The sequence below is a fragment of the Anarrhichthys ocellatus genome, unplaced genomic scaffold (genome assembly GCF_004355925.1).
Source record: "Anarrhichthys ocellatus isolate YVR2014 unplaced genomic scaffold, GSC_Weel_1.0 scaffold43, whole genome shotgun sequence".
Taxonomy (NCBI): Eukaryota; Metazoa; Chordata; class Actinopteri; order Perciformes; family Anarhichadidae; genus Anarrhichthys; species Anarrhichthys ocellatus.
The window spans coordinates 1,522,279-1,544,685 of NW_022280073.1; the positions used below are offsets into that span (position 1 = coordinate 1,522,279).

General features: G+C 42.0%; 2 protein-coding genes across 3 annotated transcripts; one reads left to right on the top strand and one right to left on the bottom strand.

The window, feature by feature from the left end:
* Positions 1–3,660: 3,660 nt before the first annotated feature.
* Positions 3,661–14,271, bottom strand: LOC116395091 (grainyhead-like protein 2 homolog). Of its 2 annotated transcripts, none has more exons than XM_031868657.1 (15): positions 13,904–14,271; positions 12,992–13,178; positions 12,451–12,870; positions 12,286–12,341; positions 11,350–11,506; positions 10,951–11,062; positions 9,781–9,875; positions 6,628–6,786; positions 6,423–6,480; positions 6,073–6,212; positions 5,912–5,949; positions 5,687–5,778; positions 5,498–5,583; positions 5,310–5,374; positions 3,661–4,902 (listed from the first exon to the last, which is right to left on the bottom strand). In XM_031868657.1, exons 1-15 carry the CDS (start codon positions 13,915–13,917, stop codon positions 4,788–4,790), a joined length of 1,794 nt encoding a protein of 597 aa, XP_031724517.1. In that variant the 5' UTR covers positions 13,918–14,271; the 3' UTR covers positions 3,661–4,787. The 2 variants fall into 2 exon arrangements, with proteins under 2 accessions (XP_031724517.1, XP_031724516.1); XM_031868656.1 differs by having other exon boundaries at positions 11,248–11,506.
* Positions 14,272–14,739: 468 nt separating this feature from the next.
* LOC116395092 (zinc finger protein 706-like) lies at positions 14,740–18,179 on the top strand. Its single transcript, XM_031868658.1, has 2 exons — positions 14,740–16,297; positions 17,041–18,179. Exons 1-2 carry the CDS (start codon positions 16,163–16,165, stop codon positions 17,134–17,136), a joined length of 231 nt encoding a protein of 76 aa, XP_031724518.1. The 5' UTR covers positions 14,740–16,162; the 3' UTR covers positions 17,137–18,179.
* The last annotated feature ends 4,228 nt before the right edge of the window (positions 18,180–22,407 follow it).

The following is a 22,407-nucleotide window of genomic DNA, read 5'->3' on the forward strand; positions in this document are numbered from 1 at the left end:
ATATATATATATATATATATATATATATGAGAGCATACATGTTACCAGTGTGTTTATAATGAGAGAGAGCACTGACCCAAGTCCCACTCAGGACCATTCTAAGCCAGAATGTATGAGGAGGATAAGCATGTTTGACAGACAATGAATATTGTCCTCAAAAACACAGTTTGGGTTCTATTGCTTCTAGTTTTAGTAACGCTGAAATCTGGTCATTAATTATTTGGTAAAGTTTATCCACAGTAGGCCTAACCGCTCTGTTGAGTTAAGAGTATGGCTCGGAAAAGCATACCAGCCACCGAAGTCAATAAGATTCATCCTCCATCTGTACACATTATCATTGCAATCCGTCCTGTAGCTGTACAGAAATATGTCAGTCTGGGTCAAAGGTGTGGATTTACCAACATTGCAAAACTAGCAGTTTTTTTCTGTCAGCTGAGTTTGATCTCTGTGACCTGTCACTAAAGCCCTGTGGTCCTCACAGAGGAACACACTGACTTCTCCTCACACTTTGTGGTGTGAATGCTGGCTGCTGGAAGGCGCTAACCCGGGCTCCTCACTTCATTGAAGCAGCTGAAGTTGTATGATGAATGAGTTGGGAAAGTGGGATGTGGGTCGAAATTTAAAAATCTCAATCAGCGGTTTTGAATGTTTTCATAAATTATAGATTTGAAAGTTGTGTTAAACTCCTGATGTTTGAAAGATGTTTGAATGGAGAATGAATCAGTAGATAAGAGTTGAAAATGCATGAAATGTGGAACTGGCATTAGACTATTTCTCAAATAAGGCTTTTGCAATCGTTGATAAACATTCACCTTTCAAAAAGATTCTTGGTTTTTCGCTGAAATTTCAGAGGATGGCTCGCGTGATGCTCAGAGAGAGATCTGCCTTTAACAAGCATTTTACTACTGCTGGCCATTTATTGAAGGATGTGTATACAGCACCCACAAGTTAAATCTAGTAATATTAAAAGCAATATCACCAGTATATGTATGTACTAGTATGCTAGATTTAAGAAAAAGATCCAACCTAAAAACCCAGCTCAGTTTTGCCAACTCTCTTCCAATGAAAGTAGAAGCACGAGCTCCAAAAGCTGCTAGATCTAACCTTTGTAGGTTTAACTTCATATCACACATTTTTCTACATTAATCTTCCAAGTCATGCACTGTTGATATCTTTAAAATATATAATATATATACAAAATATAGAAAAGTCTAGTTTTTATTCAGTACAAAGTGAGAACAATTATTTTTGCTTTGGAACCATTTCAGAAATCTGAACACTGAAAGGTTGTGAGCTTGTTATCATTCTTCCCAGCATGCTTTGCAGTTGAGCTAAAAAAAAAAGAAGGTTCAAATAGTTTTTAAATATCAAATAATCTTGTATTTCAAGACAAAATAAAATATTACTAATTTGAACTGATCATTTGCCAGTTTGTGAGCGTTAATAAACAGTGTCGGGCATTTTGACACATAACATCTCAGTATCTGGAAGTCAGCTTATGTGATTCCTTTGTACAAGGGAGGACACAACAGCAATCAAAGTAATGTAAAGCCATAGTGTAGTATATCAAAATAGTCATGAACAGTCTTAGGAGTAGAAGTCCTAAAAAAAGCTATAGTTTGGTATGTCATAGAAAATCATAAAAAGCCATATGATATGATGTCATAACAAACAGTAGTATGGTGTGTCAAGAAGTCGAAGTGTTGTATCTCTAAAGAAAAATCATAGTATAGTGTAGCATAGTGACCTTTTTTGACGTTATACTCTGACTTTTTCATGACCTTTTTTGACATACCATATTACGACTTTTTTCTGACTTTTTCTAACATACTAATAACTAAACTATGACTTTTTTGACATAATTTGCTGTTACTTTTTCTTGACGCTTTTCGCCATAATATACTATGACCTATTCTTGACTTACTATACTATGACTATTTCAACAAACTGTACTATGACTTCAAGGATATATTTCTGAGGTCCTATAAAATGTTCGTATATACAATAACTACATGTGTAACTGATACTGCTTTTTCTATAAATGGAACACAGGCTTTAAACTAAAAATGAGCTTAATGGTAAGTGTATGCATTTAGAATAATTTGTCATTTGTCATGTCTATACGTTGTTGTCTTTCAAACTCCACAGAATTTGAAAGCTCATCTGATTTAATAATTATGTATTTCACATTTTATGCCTGATACAAATGTAGTGAATGTGAACATTAGGGCACTAAGATGTGAACATGATTATTGTTGAATGCATCATGTTGCATCTTACTCAGAGTACTTATCACTGTTCAATTCCAAAATTGTGTGTAGCTGTTGCCTCCGCTGGTCACTGCTAACTGCTCTCTGAAATCATTTGATACTAAAATTGTACACATTTTGAGGTATAAGCCATTAATAAGAACAGCGTTTGGGTTTCCAGGTTATGAAAAGTAAAAACCCAAAAGTTGGGCTGCAGAGCATCTGGACCAAAATCCACTTATTGAGAACATACTGTATAAAGCATTTATAATTGCATTTGTTACCAAAAAGAATGGATAAAAAAACAACCACAATGATTTTAAATAAAAAAACAACCACAATGATTTTTTTTTCAACCTGGTAACCAGAAATATGCTCTTGTTAGTAGTAGTAGTACAAGATTTATAGTGCTGGGCAACGATTAAAATATTTAATCGCGATGAATCGCATGGATTTTTTGCGATTAATCGCAATTAATCGCATTGTTTTGGCAAAGTTCAATAATGAATTCAAAAGTAGTGTATTGCGCACTTTTATTTTAAAAGTACTACTATATGAACAAAAGGGCAATAACATTTGATTCACGAGATGCAGGTAGCATGTTTTATACTTAATATGAATATAATTCATACTTTGTTGGCATCTTATTCTGAAAAACGGATGTTCGTCTGAAGAAACCGGATGATGTCTCACGTTAATGTTTCTGCTAACTTTCAAAGTCCTTCGCAGCTCCTGATCTGTGCCGTTTAAATGCGTTTACCGTGAATTTCAGCATATAGGTGCACTAAAATGTAAGTGTCTGCTGACTTTACCACAGCGATGTCCAGTAGTCTCCAGGGAGAGCAACAGCTGGTGCAGCTTCTCTCTTTATTTCTGCCCCCCCTCGACCAGAAGCGTAAGTCGCCTTTTCTCTACGGCAACCCTGAAGGGACATCATATCTCCAATACAAAATGATAAACATGAGACAGTCTGTTACAATAATAATAAATTAAAAATACTTACCTGTTTTTATTGTTTTTTAATTATTAATTTTTTTCCCATCTCAAAAGGCTCAAGGACACACACACACACACACACACACACACACACACACACACACACATAGGATGTTTGCTGGCTTTTATCCCACTGTTCTTGTCATCCTCTTGTTGTTATGTCTATGTATTGTCTCTTGTCTTTCAATAAAAATAAATAAATTATAATAAATTTTAAAAAATGCGTTAACGAGCGATAAAATAATTGTCGGCGTTAATTAATGAATGCCTTAATGCAAAATTAACGCGTTAACTTGCCCAGCACTAATGATTTATAAATATTAGTAGCTGATTATTAACCATTAATAAAGCCATTAATTACAAGCCTTTATAAAGGGTGCCTTATCAGAAAGTGGTAAAAAGCAAGACAAGTGACTGCTTATAAAACTATATTTATTGACTCATTCAAAAGACTGTACATGATGGTGCATGGAGAAAATGCAGGATGCTGAAGCTGTCAGTGTGGTAAACACAGGCAGTGGGTTGGAAAAGAGCAATAAGCATTGGATTGTGTAAATGGATGCAGCAGTTGGTCCCCATAAGTCCCGAACTAATGTCCTATATACTAATGTCTGTAGGAAAGGCAATAAACACATACACAGAGGAAGCCAAACAGTTTAACAGCATCCTGGAGACTCTCTGTCTGCTTCCATAATGGTGTCTCAGCATGTGATCACCATCTGGGATAAGTGGTATTTCACTGGCATCAACTGGAATCATTTAGTATGCAGTACATGTGGCCAATCAATGACACAAAGATGGACAACCAGGAAAGATAAGAGCAAGTTCATTTTGACTTAGAAGCATGGCATGACAGCAGTTTGAGACATCTAAAAAAAGAATTATATACATACAAAACAATAAGTCATTCACCTTGATATGTTGAGTGCCAGCATAAAATGCTGCATTGACTTGCTTTGAAGCAAGAAACGTTACATCAGATGAAGTCGTTTTAAAGCTTCCACCACTAGTAGGGCTAACGGGACAGAAGGCAGACGGCACAGAGGAAGCAAGCAGCAGTCCCTGCTGTTAATTCAATAAGACCGCTGTACACTGTGTCGTCCTCTTCCTGTGAAACCACAGCAGGCTGGCTGGGTGCTTTGCGGTGACCTGGATAAAGGCCTCTCTTTTGAAGGAGCAAGTATTAACAAGTTAACTCCAATCGGCTACTCGAGACTTCTGCGGGTAGTTAGCCAGGAAATATCATGGAAGTGTCCAAATCATGGACACTTCCATAAGTTTTCAAAGTCAAGCCTGCATTCCGAATGAAACCCTCCTACGCAGGTCGTGTAGTAAACGGGTACTGCAGCAGGTGAGGTGAAGCTGGATTTTGCCTGGTGGAGTTTAGCCGAACAGAGACTCCTACGAGGCCGCCCTCAAGGAACACATTTTGGCACCATCGTCTAATACTGCTAGCAACGTTCACAATTGCTGCACGTGGCGCGGCTGAAGCCGGGATCACCACTGGCCCGCTGGTGAGCACAGCGCTGTGGCCGACAACTGTCAGATTTCTGACAGAGTGACGCGCAAAGATTCTGCTGAGCCGTCAATAGCCAGGATGAAGGTGTCCTCGTTGGAGTAGTGCTGGATGATGTTGTCGTCCATGTTCACCAGGACCCTGAGGAAGACCAAACACGTCAACAGTCAAGAGTGCCTGGGTCACTTGAAGGCGTGTAATCTGCATGTTACTTTAGCCATGCTAGCATAAATCTACGGATGGTAATTTGCGGCCCATCACTTTGGTCCAAAATAACAACTATTTAAAGAGGGCCAGTGTGTAGCGTTTAGGGGTAGTATTGGTAATAATATAATATTAAGTATGTTTTCTTTAGTGTATAATCACCTGAAAAGAATATTTTATACACACATGCATGGTCCACTACGGACTCTGGCGATCCCCCTGCCACTGTGAGGTGGTGGTTTTCTGCTTTTTAGTGAAGTGCCTTAACAACTTTTTTGAAGCCTACTCTTAGACGTTAGCATTTAGCTCAGCCCCATGGTGCCTCAATAGTTTGACTCACTCACCCTTTTTTGCTTTTTTGGTAGACTTTGACCATCTTTGCAATAGGTACTGCATATTTCTCTGAGATCTGTGGAACACAGAGAAGAAAACAAGTGCATTTGTAACACGAAGCACCATGAGGCACTAAATGTATCATTACTATTCCTTGTGTTTGTATTGTTTCACAGTAAAGCAGCTCATCAATACTCACTGCCTCCATCAATGCCTGTAGGGTTGGGGTGCGCAGCATTAGGGCATCAAACACTTCATCACTCTCCTTCCTCACATACAGCAGAACTGATGAGGAAATGGAATAGACAAGGCATTCAAATCCATTCAGGTAAATAATACTGTATGAGACCAAAACCCTGTAATGAGAGACAAACCAACATTTACCAACCTTTGCTCTCCACTTCCACTTTGGACTTCTTGGGCTGAGGTGGACAGACGTCTTCCTCAGAGGCAGATGACATCGTTTTCACAAGGACACTTCTGAAACACACACACAGTCGTCGTCAACATCATCATCAACATTTAAAGGGAAAATTACTGGAACTCTAACAAGTGGATTTTCAACATGGAGACCATCAAACCAGAGGTGTGAACAGAACAGTATGATACTAACCCATCTCTGGTGCCCTCTTCAGTGTTGACAGCAAACACCTGCAAATGGAGTAGAAAGGCAACATGAGGTACACTGCAGGACGCGTGTGTGTGTGTGTGTGTGTGTGTGTGTGTGTGTGTGTGTGTGTGTGAGAGACAATGAGACAGGGAGGGGTCCCTCACCTGCCCGGCTCTCTGCATGTTTCCAAAGTAGACGTCAGGAATGAAGAGGACAGGCTGGGAGTCCAGGTCCATCATGGTTTTGAACAGCGTGCTATCAGCCCTCCTGCAGGGAGAGGTCAGCCCTGTGCTGCCAGTTTTCCCTAAACCAGAGAGAGTGTGTGAACTCAGCATCTGTTGCCAGGCAACCACTCCAAGTGCAGATTTGATTACATTTCCCTGGCTTTCGCCACTTCCATTGATTTTAAATCAAGCTCACAAATGTTATTTCTGTACGTGATGTACATGTGAGGTATGTAATTCATACTTCATTATTTAGCCAAACTGAAGTAAGAAAAAATTTATGTTTTTACCTTTCATCCTCTTCCTGAGCTGCTTCTTCTCCTCATCTCGAAGCTTCCTCTCAGCACCCTGCAAAAAGATGAAAGCCGTTGACGGGACAGAAAAGACAAGAGTCTGCTGAAAGACAGTCAGTGTAAAGCAAAAAACAAACAAAAATTGATCAAAGTCGTGCTGAGCAGACCAGAGAACTGACTTGTGCCAGCAGGACATCCTCACCTTGTCACAGAAGACCTTGATCTGAGAGAAGGCCCTGTGGATGGGCCTGCTGCTGCAGCTGTTGTAGCTGTAGGTGTCGATCTGGATTATCAGAGGCATCCCCTTCACGCCCTTCTGCGAAGAGAAGTCTGTGCTCAGACAGTTTGCAGAGATGAAGACCTAGGAAGAAGAAAGAAGTCAGAAAATGTCTGGAGTTTTGTGACTTAAAACAAGCTGTGTGAAAGTTGATACATCATGGGTGCACCTGTTAAATGGAATGCACTGCAATGAACTCTTGATTTAGAGGACGGTGTGTTTGGCATGCAGAAATACTGAACTACTCGTCGCTGCCACATCGTGCTGTCCCGGAGCTAAGTAATGGAGCCGAGCTGCTGAATCATTTAAAAGCTTGTGAGAGGAAAAAAAGGAAATTCACAAAATTTCATCCAAGTTCCAGTACAGTCGCAAAACGTATCTAAACCATGAAGTTTACACTTTTAATGATACTAATGGTTATCTTTGCACATTCAGCTGCATGACGGAACAGATTCCCGCTATGATTGATGATGATGCCAAAACATCTTAACCAACATAAACTCCTGATGAACAGGTCCGACAGCCTGAGCAACAGGTCGGCGGAGACGGATAACCGTAGAGATTCCTCACCGCGGCTCAACAGCAAATGTTCCCACTACACGGCATCAGCTGCATCGTGCCTGAACCTGCAGAGGTGAGGGCTGATTGCTGGAAAGGCCTGAAGCACACTTGAGCCTCCTACACACCTCCACAAATCCACACCTCCACAGACCCAAGCCATTTCATTTCCTCCAGGAGCGCTGGACGTGTTGCTGCTAGCATCTGTGTGTGTGTGTGTGTGTGTGTGTGTGCGTGTGTGTGTGTGTGTGGGAGGCTCGTTGTGTGTGCACATACTGAGCTTTCAAACGCCTTCCTAAAAAGAGAAAGGTTCACGAGGGCACCGGTAAGTGGCTGTTCGGTGCCATCCTCTCAACCAGGCACAAACAAACAAACAAACACAACAAAAAAATACAGAGTCATGCAGCAGGAAGCCGCTCCTCTCCCCTGCAAACACATTCCACGCTCCCATTACAATGAGGATGAGGATTGTTGCTTGGCAACAGCAGAGCCAGGCCAAAAAATAATAATAATAATAATAATTTGCACCAAAAATAACAATTTTGTACGTCAGCGTCTTCAGAGCCTGATTGGACATCCAATTAGGTTTTGGAGAACCTAAATGTCTAGGTGACAAACACAGAGAGAAAGAGAGGCGACAGCAGCGACATGCGAGCACACAGACCTCCTCACAATAACAGAGGTGTTCTTTCTCCAGCAGGCTCTGGGTCTGTGTGGGGGCTCAGGAGGACCGGCAGTGTGCAGCAGCGAGGCTGATAACCATCATCTGGTTTCTGACAGCAAAGCCAAGCACTGACATCCACAATCAGCACAACCAGAGCCTCACCCTGCTCAACCACCAGCATTCAATACTCGGACTGGAATATTCTGGTGAGGCTTTACTTATATCATCATATTCAAAATGATCTCATTGATATTCAGTGCAATGAACTGTTTAAATGAATTTACCACATGAGTGAAGTTTAAGGGATGGATGGCATTTAGGAACATAGAAGACGGAACTTTTCTTCTCCCCCTAGATATTTACTTTAGCCTTCTCTTGCCAGGTTAGTTACAAGTAATCTCTACAAACTGATGCTGACATATGAATGCAGAATCAACGGGACAAGGCTTTGGTATTGGAAGCGTTCTAGTTTCCAATTGTAGTCCGATTGCACGATCGCGTTGGAGCGTGCTTTGGTTCAATGTGGGTTAAAACGTTTGTGCAGAGAGCAAAAGTGGCTGAGCGCATTGGCTGAAATGCAATATGGGAATCCACCGGCTATAGTCTGACAATGATTTAGCTTTTTTTATTAGTTTAAAAATGTGCTTGTTAACTGGCTACTCGTGAAACAATCCGAAGTTAGACATCATCTCTCAACTCCAGTCTGGCGTCTCAAGTTGCTAATCGGAGTGTAAACAACGACCGCCGCACGGAAAAGGAAGTCTTGGTCAGGGTATCTGATGAAACCCCAGAAATACTGGCCCTTGCCCCCAGAGGCTAAATTGTCATCAGCCCAATAGCCAACGGGTGATGAGATTGAGTTACAAATGACTGTAAAGTGCACAGTGGGTCACCATAGCTATTTCATCCAGAGGGGAACTTGATTGTTTTATGTCAAATTTGATGGTAGTCCATCCAATACTTGTCGAGACATTTGACTCAAAACCAAATATGATGACACTAGATGAAAAGTCATAAAAAGAAAAAGATGTGGCGGTTTACCATTCAGAGGGTGTCTACTGAAAGGATGCAACTTGCATTATGGGAAGTGTAGGATCAAGTGTTTTGGGCTAGAAGTCAGGAGGATCACCGGAGAGCTGCTCGATGAAACACAGCAAGCTGTAACAACTAGTGTTCAGAAGATGGAATGTGTGAAGAAGTTCATGTTTTAACTGTAGCTGCTTTCCATCTACACAAAGTCAGCAGTACCTTCTCAAAAGAATTGTGCATTACTGTGGTCAGGTGTACAACAAGCGGATTCTTTTGTGTAACACTAAATGTAGTAAATAAATACAATAATATAAATGTATTGAATTGATCCAGCTATTTGAGCCAGCATCGGTGCATCTCTAACCTGAACACACTAAAAACAAGGAAGTGTGGAATGAAGGTTTGAGCCAAACAGTAAATATTCATCCACAAACCCATGAAGCTGCAATTACCTCTCTTACCTGGGCCCAAAACACCCTGAGGGTGGGCTGCTGCCGTGTGTGTGTGTGTGTGTGTGTGTGTGTGTGTGTGTACACCTCGTTTGCCAATTGTCTTTATCCAACTGGCCACCTTTACAAAAGGGGGATATATGCTCCAACTATTGTGTGGTTTCATGGAGCAAACTTCCCCACAAGTGGCTATGAGTTTCGTACTGACGAAAGGAAAGAAAGAAATATAGCAAAACTGAGTTGACTGCTTGAGTGCGTGTGAAAGTGAAGGTAGAAGAACAAACAGTGCGAGCTGTGTCATTTGGCTTGCTTAAATCATTTCCTGCTTTGACTTAAGACAGCACCCCGCCCAGCCCGTTTCCTCTGTTGCTTTTGTACCTGAGCTTCTTCGCTGACGTCCCATGTGAAGGAGACGGCGTTGAAGGCAATTTCTTCCACGTTCCCGATCGTGTTGAAGCTCTCCTTATAGTCGGCTGCAGATGCAAAGTGAAGATCAGAGAAAACCGTTTCAGTGGGCATTTTGTGTCAGCCCTAATTTTAACATTTCGGGGTTTTTTTGTCAACAACAAAAAAATACTACATTTTTGTTTGCAACAAAGCAAACATTTTAAATCCCCAAGGATACACTTAAGCATGATTAGCATTTTATTGTTGTAACTGGCCATGGTGGAGCTACTACTTTATATACTTTTGGGCAGTTTAGTCCGCTAGAACTACTTTTTTTTTTTTTACTTTTCTCAAATTTCTGCCTTTTTTTGTAACGATATTGGACCTTGAACACCTCATTTAATTAAACAAACCTGAGAGTCTGGTGGAACTGCTCAAAACTCAGACACAGATATTTTTTATAAAGGGGTCACAGGCCTAAAAGGTTAGAAACCACTGGTTTAATTTACAACGCATTCATTTTTATGTTTATCTCACATACAGTGTCTATATCATAATCTGGCAACTTTTCCCCCATGTAACCAAATTGCCAACAAATCAAGTTCCAAATTAGTAAAAAAATGCCACAAGGCTCTTGTTACCTCCTAAAACGTCTCATCACATTCATTCCCACCCACACACGTTAGGTTACAGATTTTACCATGATGCTGGCATGAACTTGCCACAGACAAACCCACCATGGTGTCTGACATCTCTGCCTCATTCCATTGAGTTTCCAACCACAGGTTGAGGCCTGTCTGTTGCTGATGGTACAGGATGTGGCTCCAGTCCAGGCCTCCGCCTATTTCTCCTGTTAACGTCTATGCAAATGAAAACCCATTGGCTGTCTATTCGCAGCGCTCCTGTGGGAATCGAGGATTGACAGTTATTCAAATTGAGTCGGGTTTAACCTCGGGATATGTGACAGGATCCTCCAGGAGGCTCCTGCAGGTTTGCCACCTGCTTACTCTCTCCTTTTTTTAACTCTGTAGTTTTGTGGAGCTTAGGTGTCTAAATATCGATATCCAAGTGTGTATCTGGGCCTAATCCTGTTCCACCTGCAAACCCCCATCAGGGGGCCATGAATGTAGCAGGCAGACTTGATGACAATAATCATCTTACCAATGTCCAGGACTCTCTGTTTGGCAGTGTGCTGACGGGAGTGCCAGTATTTCCAATTCTTCAGCTGCTCGTCTCTGCACTTGTCTTCCCCAAAGACGACCATGATAACACTCTGAAGTAGAAGCGAAGATATACAAAATATATTACAGTATAGTCAGGTCCAAGCAGAGTAAAAATGAATCAAAAACTATATTACATTTCAGAGTGTAACAAGATTTCACGCTACCCGACAACAAGCTAAATGTAGAACCCTCAACCTCTACCTCCACACTCCATGAACTACAGCCCCTCCCTCACCTGTACAATACTGTCCCGCTGCCGCTCAGAGCCTCCCATGGTGCATTGCTCATTACTGGATGGGCCCCCATCGGGCCCCCGTGACGGCGTCGGTCCACTCACCCGCACTTTGCCTCTGGGCTGAAGTTGGGACAATCTGAAGCCGGCCTTCGACAGTCTCAGAGCGTAGAACTGGCCCCGGTTCAGGTAAGCCATGGGTCCTTCTCCCTGCCACGGCCGCAGCGACATGCTGGCCTCCAGACAGTACTGGAAGCTGCCACTGTGAGTAATATATACATATAATTATTATTATTTATTTTTTTATTGAGTAAATTGAGCTTGAGAAGAAGACTGATGCAGCAAGAACTTCTTCTAATGGCTCTAAACAAACTGGTTTTTGTAACTATTTATCAAAAGTATGCAACAGCACAACTTCTAAATGATAGTTCTGGTTGCATGTTTCTTATTGTCAGCAAATACCATGACAAGATCAAACCAACAATCAATGTATCTACTAACAGGTATTATGTGTGTATCCAAATCGTGGTGTATCTTATTCCTTGGTGCCATAGAGCTCTGACCGAAATAAAAAGAGAACACATCATTATATGTTCCTTCATGACCATGAACACACACACGCATTTTACTTTTTTTGTTTTGACTCTATCCGACATACAGTCTTGCTGCCTTACAGTAAATTCTCACTACAGCAAACGTGCATTAATCCAACTGAAAATAGTCCCCAACAAACAGCATTTACTCCTGTGAGTAAAGAAACTACAGTGCCCAGCTATGTTGAGACTGAGGCTTTCATTTAAAAGAATGAATCTATATTCATGTGAGAGTTCTTGCTCAGAGGGAATGAATGGGCTTGAGGCGGCGAGCCACAGAAAGGCTGGGGAAGTCATGAAGTGAGACACAAACTTGGTTTTGGTCTTAAAAGTGTCAACAAGGACACACACTTTGAAGATTGCCAGCCTTATCCTTTAACATCTGATAAACAAACCCAAAGCATATGTATGTTTAATGTTTTCCCTCATCTGTGAGTTTTTAACTTACATTGGTGGGCTGTGGTGGGACTCATCAACTCCTGAGGAGGGACTCCTGTGATACATCTGATAAAGAAAATATATGCGACATATAATGCAGGACTGTCACTTATGGAGCAAACGTGAACCCGCTTTACAAAGCAAGACATCACCCCTCTTGTATAACAAGGCTCACCTCTCCTTCTACAGCGTCCTCATATGTGCTGTCTGGAGTGCCTCTGTGTTCATCTTTCAAGCACCCGGCGCGGGACGAATCATAGTGGCTCTGCTCGTAAGCCATCCTCATCTCCTCTCTGGGCTCCTCTCGGTACGACCCTCCAGATGTCTGGCCCTCTGTCTTGACCAGAGCCAGAGCCGCCCCACCTCCACCTTTACAATCTCCTCCTCTGGGGTCTCCTGCGAGGCAGGCGGCTCCATACCTGGAGCCCTGATGTTCTGCAGCGGTGTTGTTGTTTAGGGAGAGGTTGACGGGCATGGATCTGAGAGCGTGAAGATGGTAATCTAGAATCTCCAGGCTACCGCAGTTCTCAGGCCCAATTGGAGGAGGCTCTGTGGGTTTAACACCGCTTGAGGCACATCTCCTCTCTCTGGGAACCTGACAAGGTTATAGCAAATACAAAAAAAAATAATTGAACTGAAACAATCTGAATACATTATGCGGGAATTGTCTTTATTATATCATAATGTCATTGGCTGCAATGTCAAGCTTTCCACACCTTGTAGTAGTCGTACAGCAGTCCCAGTGCTGCTGCGCTGTCTTCGTCTCCGTTGATGCTCATCATGGCCTTGGTGGCAGCGGTCAGCGGGTTCTCCAGGTAGCTCCTCCATGCTTCGTCCTCGCTGCTCGGCACTCTGCGAGAGGGCACCAGCACCTCGTTGGGTACCACCACCACCAGCCGTTTACTGGGAGGACGAGGGGGTAATGGGAAGAGATGACAATGTTGTTACTGCAAAGCCAATCTGTCATCAACAGAAGCCGCGTCTGCCAAGCCGCCACATCTGCCCCAGGCTGTTTCTCACCAAACGTCAACTTAATTTGCCCGGTACGTGTGTGTTAATGTAAGTTCACTCCTGTATGCCACATTTAAATAACTCAACTGTACTGGTTCAATTCTGAAAATGTCAGAAAGCTGACATAAGAGTTATTTCTAAATATGTCATTTTTGAGACATCATTCAGAGAGGATGGTAAGGGCACATGTTGAACAATATTTCAATATAATATTTACACACACACACACACACACACACACACACACACACACACACAGACATTTATAGTGAAACAAAACATTTTGCAATAATAATAGTGCATACAAACACAGTAACGCTTAAAAAGACCTCATTAAATTACAGTAATGGTTCTCCTATTACACAATCACTATGATATTACCAGCATATTCATTTTGGATATTTCTGAAATTGAATCTATACCAATAGAAATTCCCCCAAATCAAATAGATGTTGAAGGCAACTATAGAAATTATGTAGTTTTTCAATGAGAAAGCCTGTTATGCCTATGTGTAAAACAACTATGAAACCAAAGACATATGAAATATTTTAAGCATGTAAAAATTGAAGTTAAACTGACGGGCGTTATTCCTCGCAGTAATAATGACTTTTTCTTACCTGTCCAGGTCCATGTTGCCTACAGGACTCTCCGGTGTTTTCTAGGACTAGCTTGAGAAACTGGAATTTCTAGTTAGTGCAGGTAAGCTTGCGTGGGAGAGTAACAAAACTAGGCGTGCAAGAGGCTGGCTCTATTTAACCTCTCAGTCAAAACACCCAATGAAATCCTCTGTAACCTTGCGCACTAAGGTATATTCGGATGCCTGTGATGTCAGGTAAAAATTGAGGCTACGCTGACTACAGAAAAAAAGAAGCTACGTTTCTTGGACGTGCAGGTTTCGATCCTGTTTCGTAAATTCGTAATTTAAAGAGATTGGTATACTACTGCCGTCTGCAGCAGCCGCACAGGCAGGATAAACAAGGAAACGAAAATTGCATGGCTGATTGGATGGATGTTTCTACACAGGTGGCATAGTCGTTCCTCCATTGGTGAGCGAGAGGGGAGGGGGCGTGGCCTACAATGAGCGACAAGCGGTCACGCCGATATCGAAATTCAGTTTCAACGTTTTGTTGTGCTCTGGAGGCGGTGAGCAACAAAGTAATGTGTGACAGCATGCATTCTTCTCGCTCAGTTGGGCCACGGACATTATGTAGCAGATAATCAGAGGTAAAGGGATTTTTACTGGTAACCCCTCCCTCTAGTTGATGATGAGACTTAAGAGTTAAGTGTATGATAAATATAACCACAGTGAAAAGGAAAATAGTGTCTGTAGGTTTAAGGTTTGTGATACATATGCTTATATGCCAGACAAATATTGTCTCTATCATCATGATATTGTACAGCTGTTAATATGCAGCAAGAGGAAAGTATAGTAGTTGGTGTGAGTAAACTTGGCCTTATTGTTGTCTGTACCGTGACACCTTGTGGTAGGCATTTCAATTTGCACCATGCAGACTGAAAATGTTACTCAGATATGCATTCCACAAATGTGGTTGGCTATGCGCATTGATTTTAGAAAGATGTTTTGTATCGGTTAAGTGCTGATATACGCACATACACCTTGGTGCATTCGTATTTCGTATTATTTGAAGCCTTTCCTGTTGCAAGAGAGGATGGAGCTGATGCTGCCTTTGGGTGCTGTCAGGAATGTTCACATCCAACCCATATCCCTACATCGCCGAACAGGCGTAATTGTGAACGGTTCTCTCGCGTCCACTGACAACACTTGAAGGCAGCATAGTGTAGGTTGTGGGCAGGCGCATTAGCGCGGTGTTTCATGAATTCCATTTTGGTGGGAATACGTTTATTTTCACTGGTAAGGCATTTTAAAAAAATATGTAATTTGACTCGTAATACCTTTACATCTTAATATCTATCAATGTTCCATTTTCTGTGTGTGTTCCTCCAAACTATTCTAACGTTACCTAACCTAGCGTGAGCGATAGCTACCGGCTAACAGCATGCTTGCCTCTCTTGATTAAGTTAGTCGTTTCCTTTAACATTATATTTATTCTATAGATGGACTTAAATATGCGAGTTGTGTGTCCCCAAGGCGACCTTGTCTTCCACGTTATCTATTTGCAACCGTCGCTCTTAAAACCAGATGGTCGGTGGCGAGCTAAAGTTGGCTAACGCTACTGCTAAACTAGTCGGATAGCGTTAGGACGTCAGGTTAGGTTAGCCCCACGAAAGCCATGCATGGCGCAGACTGAACTGACGTCACCCTCAGTGCTCGTGGGTGGATGGCATTTGAATGTCACGTCAAAAAGGTTGCCGAGTAAGTTTACATAAAGTCACAAGCAAAGAGGGAAATGGGTAACGTCACTCCTTTCTCAGACCGTTGTTGGAGTGATTTATGACTGTCTCCAGTGTTTTGACAGAGTAACAGTCCCTCCCTCGTCAAAAGCAGTTAAAACAAACTTCTTACACAATCATATCGCTGACCTAGTTATAGTATTATATCCGTTACAGCTATGACATCTGCAGTCTGATTTTCTTTGGGGAAATTTCCAAGTTAATTGCCTGTGACCCAAAAAAAGTGGCAATTAACCTCGTTCTTGAAGATATTTCAAAACCATTGCATTTTGAAGTCTATTGATCCTATAGTCGTCAAGGTTGCTTCATCTGCAGTCTTCACTGGTGTAACTGCTTCGTGTTTCCAGTTGCTCCATCTTTCATCCCCCTCTGTGCTTCACGTTTTCCTTTCCACCCTCTTCTCAGGGGGGTTCTAGGTTTTATAGTCTCTCAGTTTATGGCTCATCACCTTCTCTATGGTGCTGTAGTGATCAAATTCCTGTATAATTTCTTCAGCATCAGATATGGCCCGTGGGCACCAGAAGTTCCAGTCCCAGCAGAAGAATGCCAAAAAGCAGGCAGACATCAAGCAGAGCAAAGGCCATGACCAGAAGGCAGCGGCTATGGCTGCTTTAGTATACACGTGCACTGTGTGTCGGGTATGTGATTAGGCGGAAAACGGAACATACAAGTTTTCTTTTATGAGCTCTTGGTTTCATTTAACCATTACCGTAGGATGGAAATCAGTAGATTTGGGGGGGCAGGCAAATGAGTCTCATGCGCCTCATGGTCACACCCTCTTCAGTGAATGTCCAGATCACAGGTATGAAAGTGGGCAAAACGTGCTTCATGAAGTCTTTTTCTGCACGTTCCTCTTATTCCTACCTCCACCTCTGTCTGTGTTCACTGCTGAAATGCACTGTTCGTCTGTTGTTAGCGATGACGTTTTAAACGACATCAGGGATAGATATGAGCTGATATGCTAACTCATGCTTTACTTCCTCAGTACATCTTTTTGATTAAACGCTCACCAGAAAAGGTGGCTAGTTACATGTATGTCACCTGTAAGTAAATGCCGAATTTAAAGTAATCTGTTGTCCCAGCGATCACTGACAACCAGCCTCTCGCATCATCATCTATGAAGGTAGCAGCTCTGAAGGAGTATGAACATGTTGCCGTTGTGGTGGTGGTGTACTATGCGTCTTGAGCCGTCAAGTGAACTTGTTTCGAAAGACCAGATTTCCACCTCTTATGGTGCGATCGGTGTACCAGGGCTAACGAATACAATTTCATGAGAACGTGTCTTGTTTATCAATTTTATTTTTATTTGTGTGGTTTTTATATACTGTCAAAATGTATATTTTCAAATTTTTTTCTTTTTTTCTTACCCACACTTTCTCAGACACAAATGCCCGACCCGAAGACCTTTAAGCAGCACTTTGAAAGCAAACATCCAGAGTCCTCCATGCCCCCGGAGTTGGTCGGTGTGGAGGCATAATAGATTCACCTCTCGTTCAGTAAGACCGTTGGGGCTTATTCCTCATGCTGCCGAATTTAGTTCTTGATATACGAGTGTTTAATGCAGGGTTGTTACTGTAACTGCCTTCCCGTGGTCTTTTTGCCAAATGGGATTTTTTGCAAAACTATCCTCACTATTGAGAATTCGATCTGGGGTCAGCACTGAGGGTAGACACACAGCAGGCAGCTATGAATCTTATGATTGTATGCAATATTTCCGTCTCATCGCTTCAAAACATTCTGCTGAAAAGATCAGCTTGTCCATGAACTCTTCCGTCACCTCAGGGCTCACACCGTTTCATTACACGGTTTGGATTTAGAAGAAAATGTCAAATTGGCACAGATGAACAAAGTTGTGATACTAAGATGATAATTGGAAGTCATCTGCATCCAACTCCAACGTACTTTGAAAGCCATTGTGGATTTTTGAAAGGAATTTGTGATGTGCTGGGGTTGAGCTCATATTTATACTTTATTCAGAATGACTTTGGAGTTCATAGTGTGCCTGGAAAGACACTTATTTAAAACCACTAATATTGTGTTATTTTAAGTAGATTTATATTTACCTCCAGTCTGCACTGATTTTTTTTTACCTTGCCTGGATAATTTTTTTAAATCTAGGATGATATTCTTGGTGAGAATATATTGTGCTACACTGATATTTTTATGTATCTCTAGTTCATGACCACTGTGTAGCTTTCTCATGTGCAACTCGTATGACAAACCTTCCATGAAACTATCCCCCCCCCCCCCCCCCTCTTTTCGTACAGCATGAAGCAGTAATATTATCCTTCACCTCGTGAGAAGCTGTCTGTTGAGTGAAATGGGGGGGTTTGTACAGGGTGTTGTAAATGATTCTCCCAACAATCTCCTCGTATCCTCAATACATTTGGACCTGCTGGTCATTAACCACTGACATTGTACCACTGTGCTTAAGTCATGTTTTTACTTTTGTAACAATCATTTATTTGTCCCCACAATGTTATGTCTAGCCTATTAATAAAGTTGTTGCTTTTATATGAATCATGACCAAGTTGTGTTTTTGTATTGTTATGTGCATGTGTTTGTGTTAGTTTAATGACCTTTATGTTTCCATCTACTGGATAGAGTATTGATGTAATGCTAATTCCAGCCTCACCTGTTTGAAACTGTGTACTGTAGTTATTCCTAAACCATTATAATCAATCGTATAACAGTGAGCACTCATATCTATAAGTTGTGAGATGAAGGTGGAAATGAATACGTTGCATTTCCTCACCTTGTCAGTCCTTTCAGTTACTGCTCCGGACCCCATAAATCATGATAATCTGAGTTTTATTAGCTTGTCAGTTTATACCCTGGTGAGCGACCAAGACCCTTTCTTGTTGCTCATCCACAAAATGTACGATAAAACCAATTCTGTAACGAGAAATGTAGCAAAATTCACTTCTTACACGCTTCAAATCTAGACTCAATAATCCATAATGACAAAGTGAAACTGGTGTTGGGAATAACATAGCCTCCAAAAAGGGGGCACCAATATGTTGGGAACGTAAAGGAACGTGTTTGGGTTATCAGCATCTAAGAAACTAAATTCTTGACAACAGAATTATTAATGTCAGTAACAATTATTAATAATAACGGGGCACCACCCTGCGAACAGGGACCAATAACCAAACGATAAACTAAGTCTCATAATTAGTGTTCACTCACAATGTCAACAGTCTGAGTACTATTACACATTCAGAGTGAAAGTGAAGGTTTAAGTTCGAGCACAGATCACATATACAGCTATTATCACAATACACATGCACAAAGTAATCACAGACAGCTGCTCTTTAAAATATAACAGAGTTTATTACGTTCTAATACTAATGATCTAGTCAACTAATATCTAAACTAACAACTATACATTCATGAGCACGCTATCTAAAATCAACAGACGATTGAAAGGGGGGGGGGTGTGTATGTGTGCGTAAGGAGGAGGAGGAGCGAGGGAACAGCTCAGCGACGTATGACGTAGTTGGGACGTGGTGACGTCTCTCATGCGCGGACTCAAAATGGCGGATAGCCAACAGGAGACCTGGCGTCTATACTTGCCGGTAGCCGTTTCGCACGTAGCTACGTGTGTGTGTGTGTGTGTGTTAGTAAAAGAGAAGGGAAAGGAACAAAACAAAATGAAATAAAACAAAAGATTAAGATCCTTCGCTCCGCGCGGGAGTACGGAAGATTGCTCTCTCAGCCAGGGGAGCAAGAACCGCGACTCTTTGTCTCAGCCGGCGGTTTTGACCTCCTGAACTGATGAGAAGCAACTTCGACCTCACTAGGCGGCTAGCTCAACACAGATCACGGTAGCATGAAATACACTAGCTTCTCCACAACCCCAACGATCTCAGCGACCGTTTATTATGCGATTATTAAGCATACACCACGTTATAAAGACGAACAGTACTTTAAGCACACAAACACGATTAAATAAACACAAATGAACTCTCTCTAACTCTGCCCAGACTCTATTTCGCCTTACGGTACGATGCAATCGTGGTGATTGAGGGGGGAGGGGTTCTTCTGAGCTTCGATGGGCCGCGGGAGGTGTTCTCTCGGTAGGAGAGAATCGCTGTCGTCTGGATAAGGGATTTTCGCGTCCTTATGGCCGGAGCAAACGAGGCGCTTGGTGGAGAGTGGAAGTTCTCTCTCTCTCTCTCTCTCTCTCTCTCTCTGAAGAAGTCTTGTTTCTTCACTTCTGCAGGACTAAAAAGGGGTTCGCTTCGTGGACACGAACAAAGACAAAATAGACAGTTTGGTGAATTCGGCCAGCGAATATAAACTGTTCGACCTAGGATTTGGTTGAAAAGGGAAACAACGTTGGTGTGCTCCCTAGCTCGACGGAGGTCGAAGGGGAAAAAGCGTTGAGGTGGGGGTTGCAGGTAGTTTTGTAGAACAGTGGCTGAACCACAGGGGTCCTGGGGTGTCTTGGCTCTCGGCCAATTAGATTGCAGCGCTGCTTTCAGGTACTTTCAGGAATGCATAGTTTTTGGGGGAGCAAGATCGTCTTACCGGAGGTCCCGCCTCGGCATCCCTGCTCTCGTCCAATGAGAGCAGTGTGGCATTTCGGGGAGGAAACTCACACTCTAATGTGAATTTCTTCAAAGTTGGGGGGTTTGGTGCTCATCAAACTACAATCAGGATGAAACCTTTGCTTGCAAAAGGCAAGGCCTGACTCTCTCTTTGTTCCACAGCACATGTCGAAGCCATATAGTCAGATCCCAACACTGGTTTTTGTATTAAAAATCAAACCAAAATGAGTTATTTGGACCTCGTTTAGAAAGGCACATACAGGTGTATATAAGGTCCCACAATTTATGCTGCATGTCAGGATAAAAACCAAGTCCAGGGACGCCTCTGTAAAACAAAGAGGCAAAGATCAGGGCAAGGATATGAAACCGTTTCTAAAGCTTTGAGTGTTCCCAGGTGCACAGTGGCCTCAATATTGGGAAATAGAAGACGTTTGAAACCACCAGGACTCTTCCTGGAGTTGGCCGTCTTGGCCAAACTGAAAAACCCGGCAAGAACAGTCCAACCTCTCCCATTAGAGCTTGTAACACAGGTGTTCTGCTATAAATGTGAGGTGTCCGATCCCAAGCTGAGATCACCTGGATGACATCATTATGAAATCCATAGAGTACCCCTTTAAATTTTGAAGTAAATTACAAACAATCACAAAGTCACAAAATATTAGGGGTGGGGGAAAAATCGATACAGCATAGTATCGCGATATTTTGCGTGGCGATATTGTATCGATACAAGGACGCCAAGTATCGATCTTTTATTATTTAAACTATAAAAAAAAAAAAAATGTTTTATTTTTTTTTTTTAGAAAAATCAAATCAATTACTTTTTCAGTCCACTAGATGGTGCTGAGTTATTTTCTGGTGAGGTCAGCAAAGGTGAGCGTGATTGGTAGGAAGTTGGTCAAAACAAAGATGGAGACAATCATATTTTGCTACAATAAAAATGATTGAAGTGAGATGAACAGACTGACAACTTTATCTTATTAGATAAAACATGTTGATGCAGTTTTCCTTTGGGGACATCATTTGAAGTTGAAAAAAGTAATAAATCGCAATACAGGCCTATGGTATCGCAATACTCAGAATATCGCAGTATCGTGATAATATCGCAGTATCGTGATAATATCGTATCGTGACCTAAGTATCGTGATAATATCGTATCGCGGGACCTCTGGTGATTCCCACCCCTACAAAATATAAGTACTGCCATTGTCTAAGAAACATGTTATCGAAATAATAATGTGATATTTATTGTCAGTGGATAATTATGAGGAGAATAATTGGAGCTGGTTAGGATTTTTCAACTTCAGCAGCGTGTGTCCAAGTTCTCAAGATGTGGTTAACAGACTGAATGAGAACTCACCTAACTGGTTACACGTCTTTACACTTTACACTGTCACTCAGCTTACAACTTGTTTCCTTTACTTGAAATCCCTCTGGTTTGGCACTACAACTCTCCTTGACCACACCTTTGTGCACTGGTGCCTGTGCATCTCTACAGCCAACACTATCTGATCTGCCCTTAAATAGGTTACAAGCTTGAAATTTTGGCCCAAGGGGAAAACATGTGACAAGGCAGAAATAGCTTCACTCTCTCCCCTTGGAATCCAACCAGGATGCAGAAATAGTAGTTTCTATTAGGCAAGATATACTCTGTAGCACTGTGCCCTGTGTTCTAGTTTGTGATGCCCTCAGCATCTCCAGCAATTCCAGACAAGATTTCCGCACTGTGTGGAGAATGACAATATCTCATTTTGTTACCGATATAATGGGCAGCATTCAGGGCTAGCCACAATGTGCTGTGTCTGTATCTGTTCTGATTGAAATGTGTGACCTGCAGTAAGACAGTATCACAGTATCACAGTATCAGTTACTGTGTCAGTTTGAGGTTTTCATGCTCAGATGCATCACTATTACACATTGAATTTAATCAGAAGTCCCTGTAATGCATTTGTTGGCTGCACATTGATTACTCTACAAGTGTGACAATGTTGAAATATAAATGTATTATTAAAACATCAAAAAGTGCTAATATTGACTACATATTTTTTTACCTTACGAAAGCTAGGGAAGTAATGGGAGGGGAAACTACACCTCCCACAATGTCTCGTGTTCGGTTGCCGTGGTAACGTTTGACGTCATGCCCCCCCCCCCCCCCCCCCCCCCCCCCCCCCCCCCCCCCCGGTGGCCGCGGTGCGCGG

Excerpts from the sequence above, each read along its gene's own strand:
- LOC116395091 (XM_031868656.1), bottom strand. Across the intron at positions 6,787-9,780 it reads ACGTCAGCGAAGAAGCTCAG|GTCTTCATCTCTGCAAACTG; the intron begins GTACAAAAGCAA and ends TCTTCTTCCTAG. Across the intron at positions 5,950-6,072 it reads ACATGCAGAGAGCCGGGCAG|GTGTTTGCTGTCAACACTGA; the intron begins GTGAGGGACCCC and ends CTCCATTTGCAG.
- LOC116395092 (XM_031868658.1), top strand. The coding sequence starts at position 16,163 with ATGGCCCGTGGGCACCAGAAGTTCCAGTCCCAGCAGAAGAATGCCAAA. Across the intron at positions 16,298-17,040 it reads ACACGTGCACTGTGTGTCGG|ACACAAATGCCCGACCCGAA; the intron begins GTATGTGATTAG and ends ACACTTTCTCAG.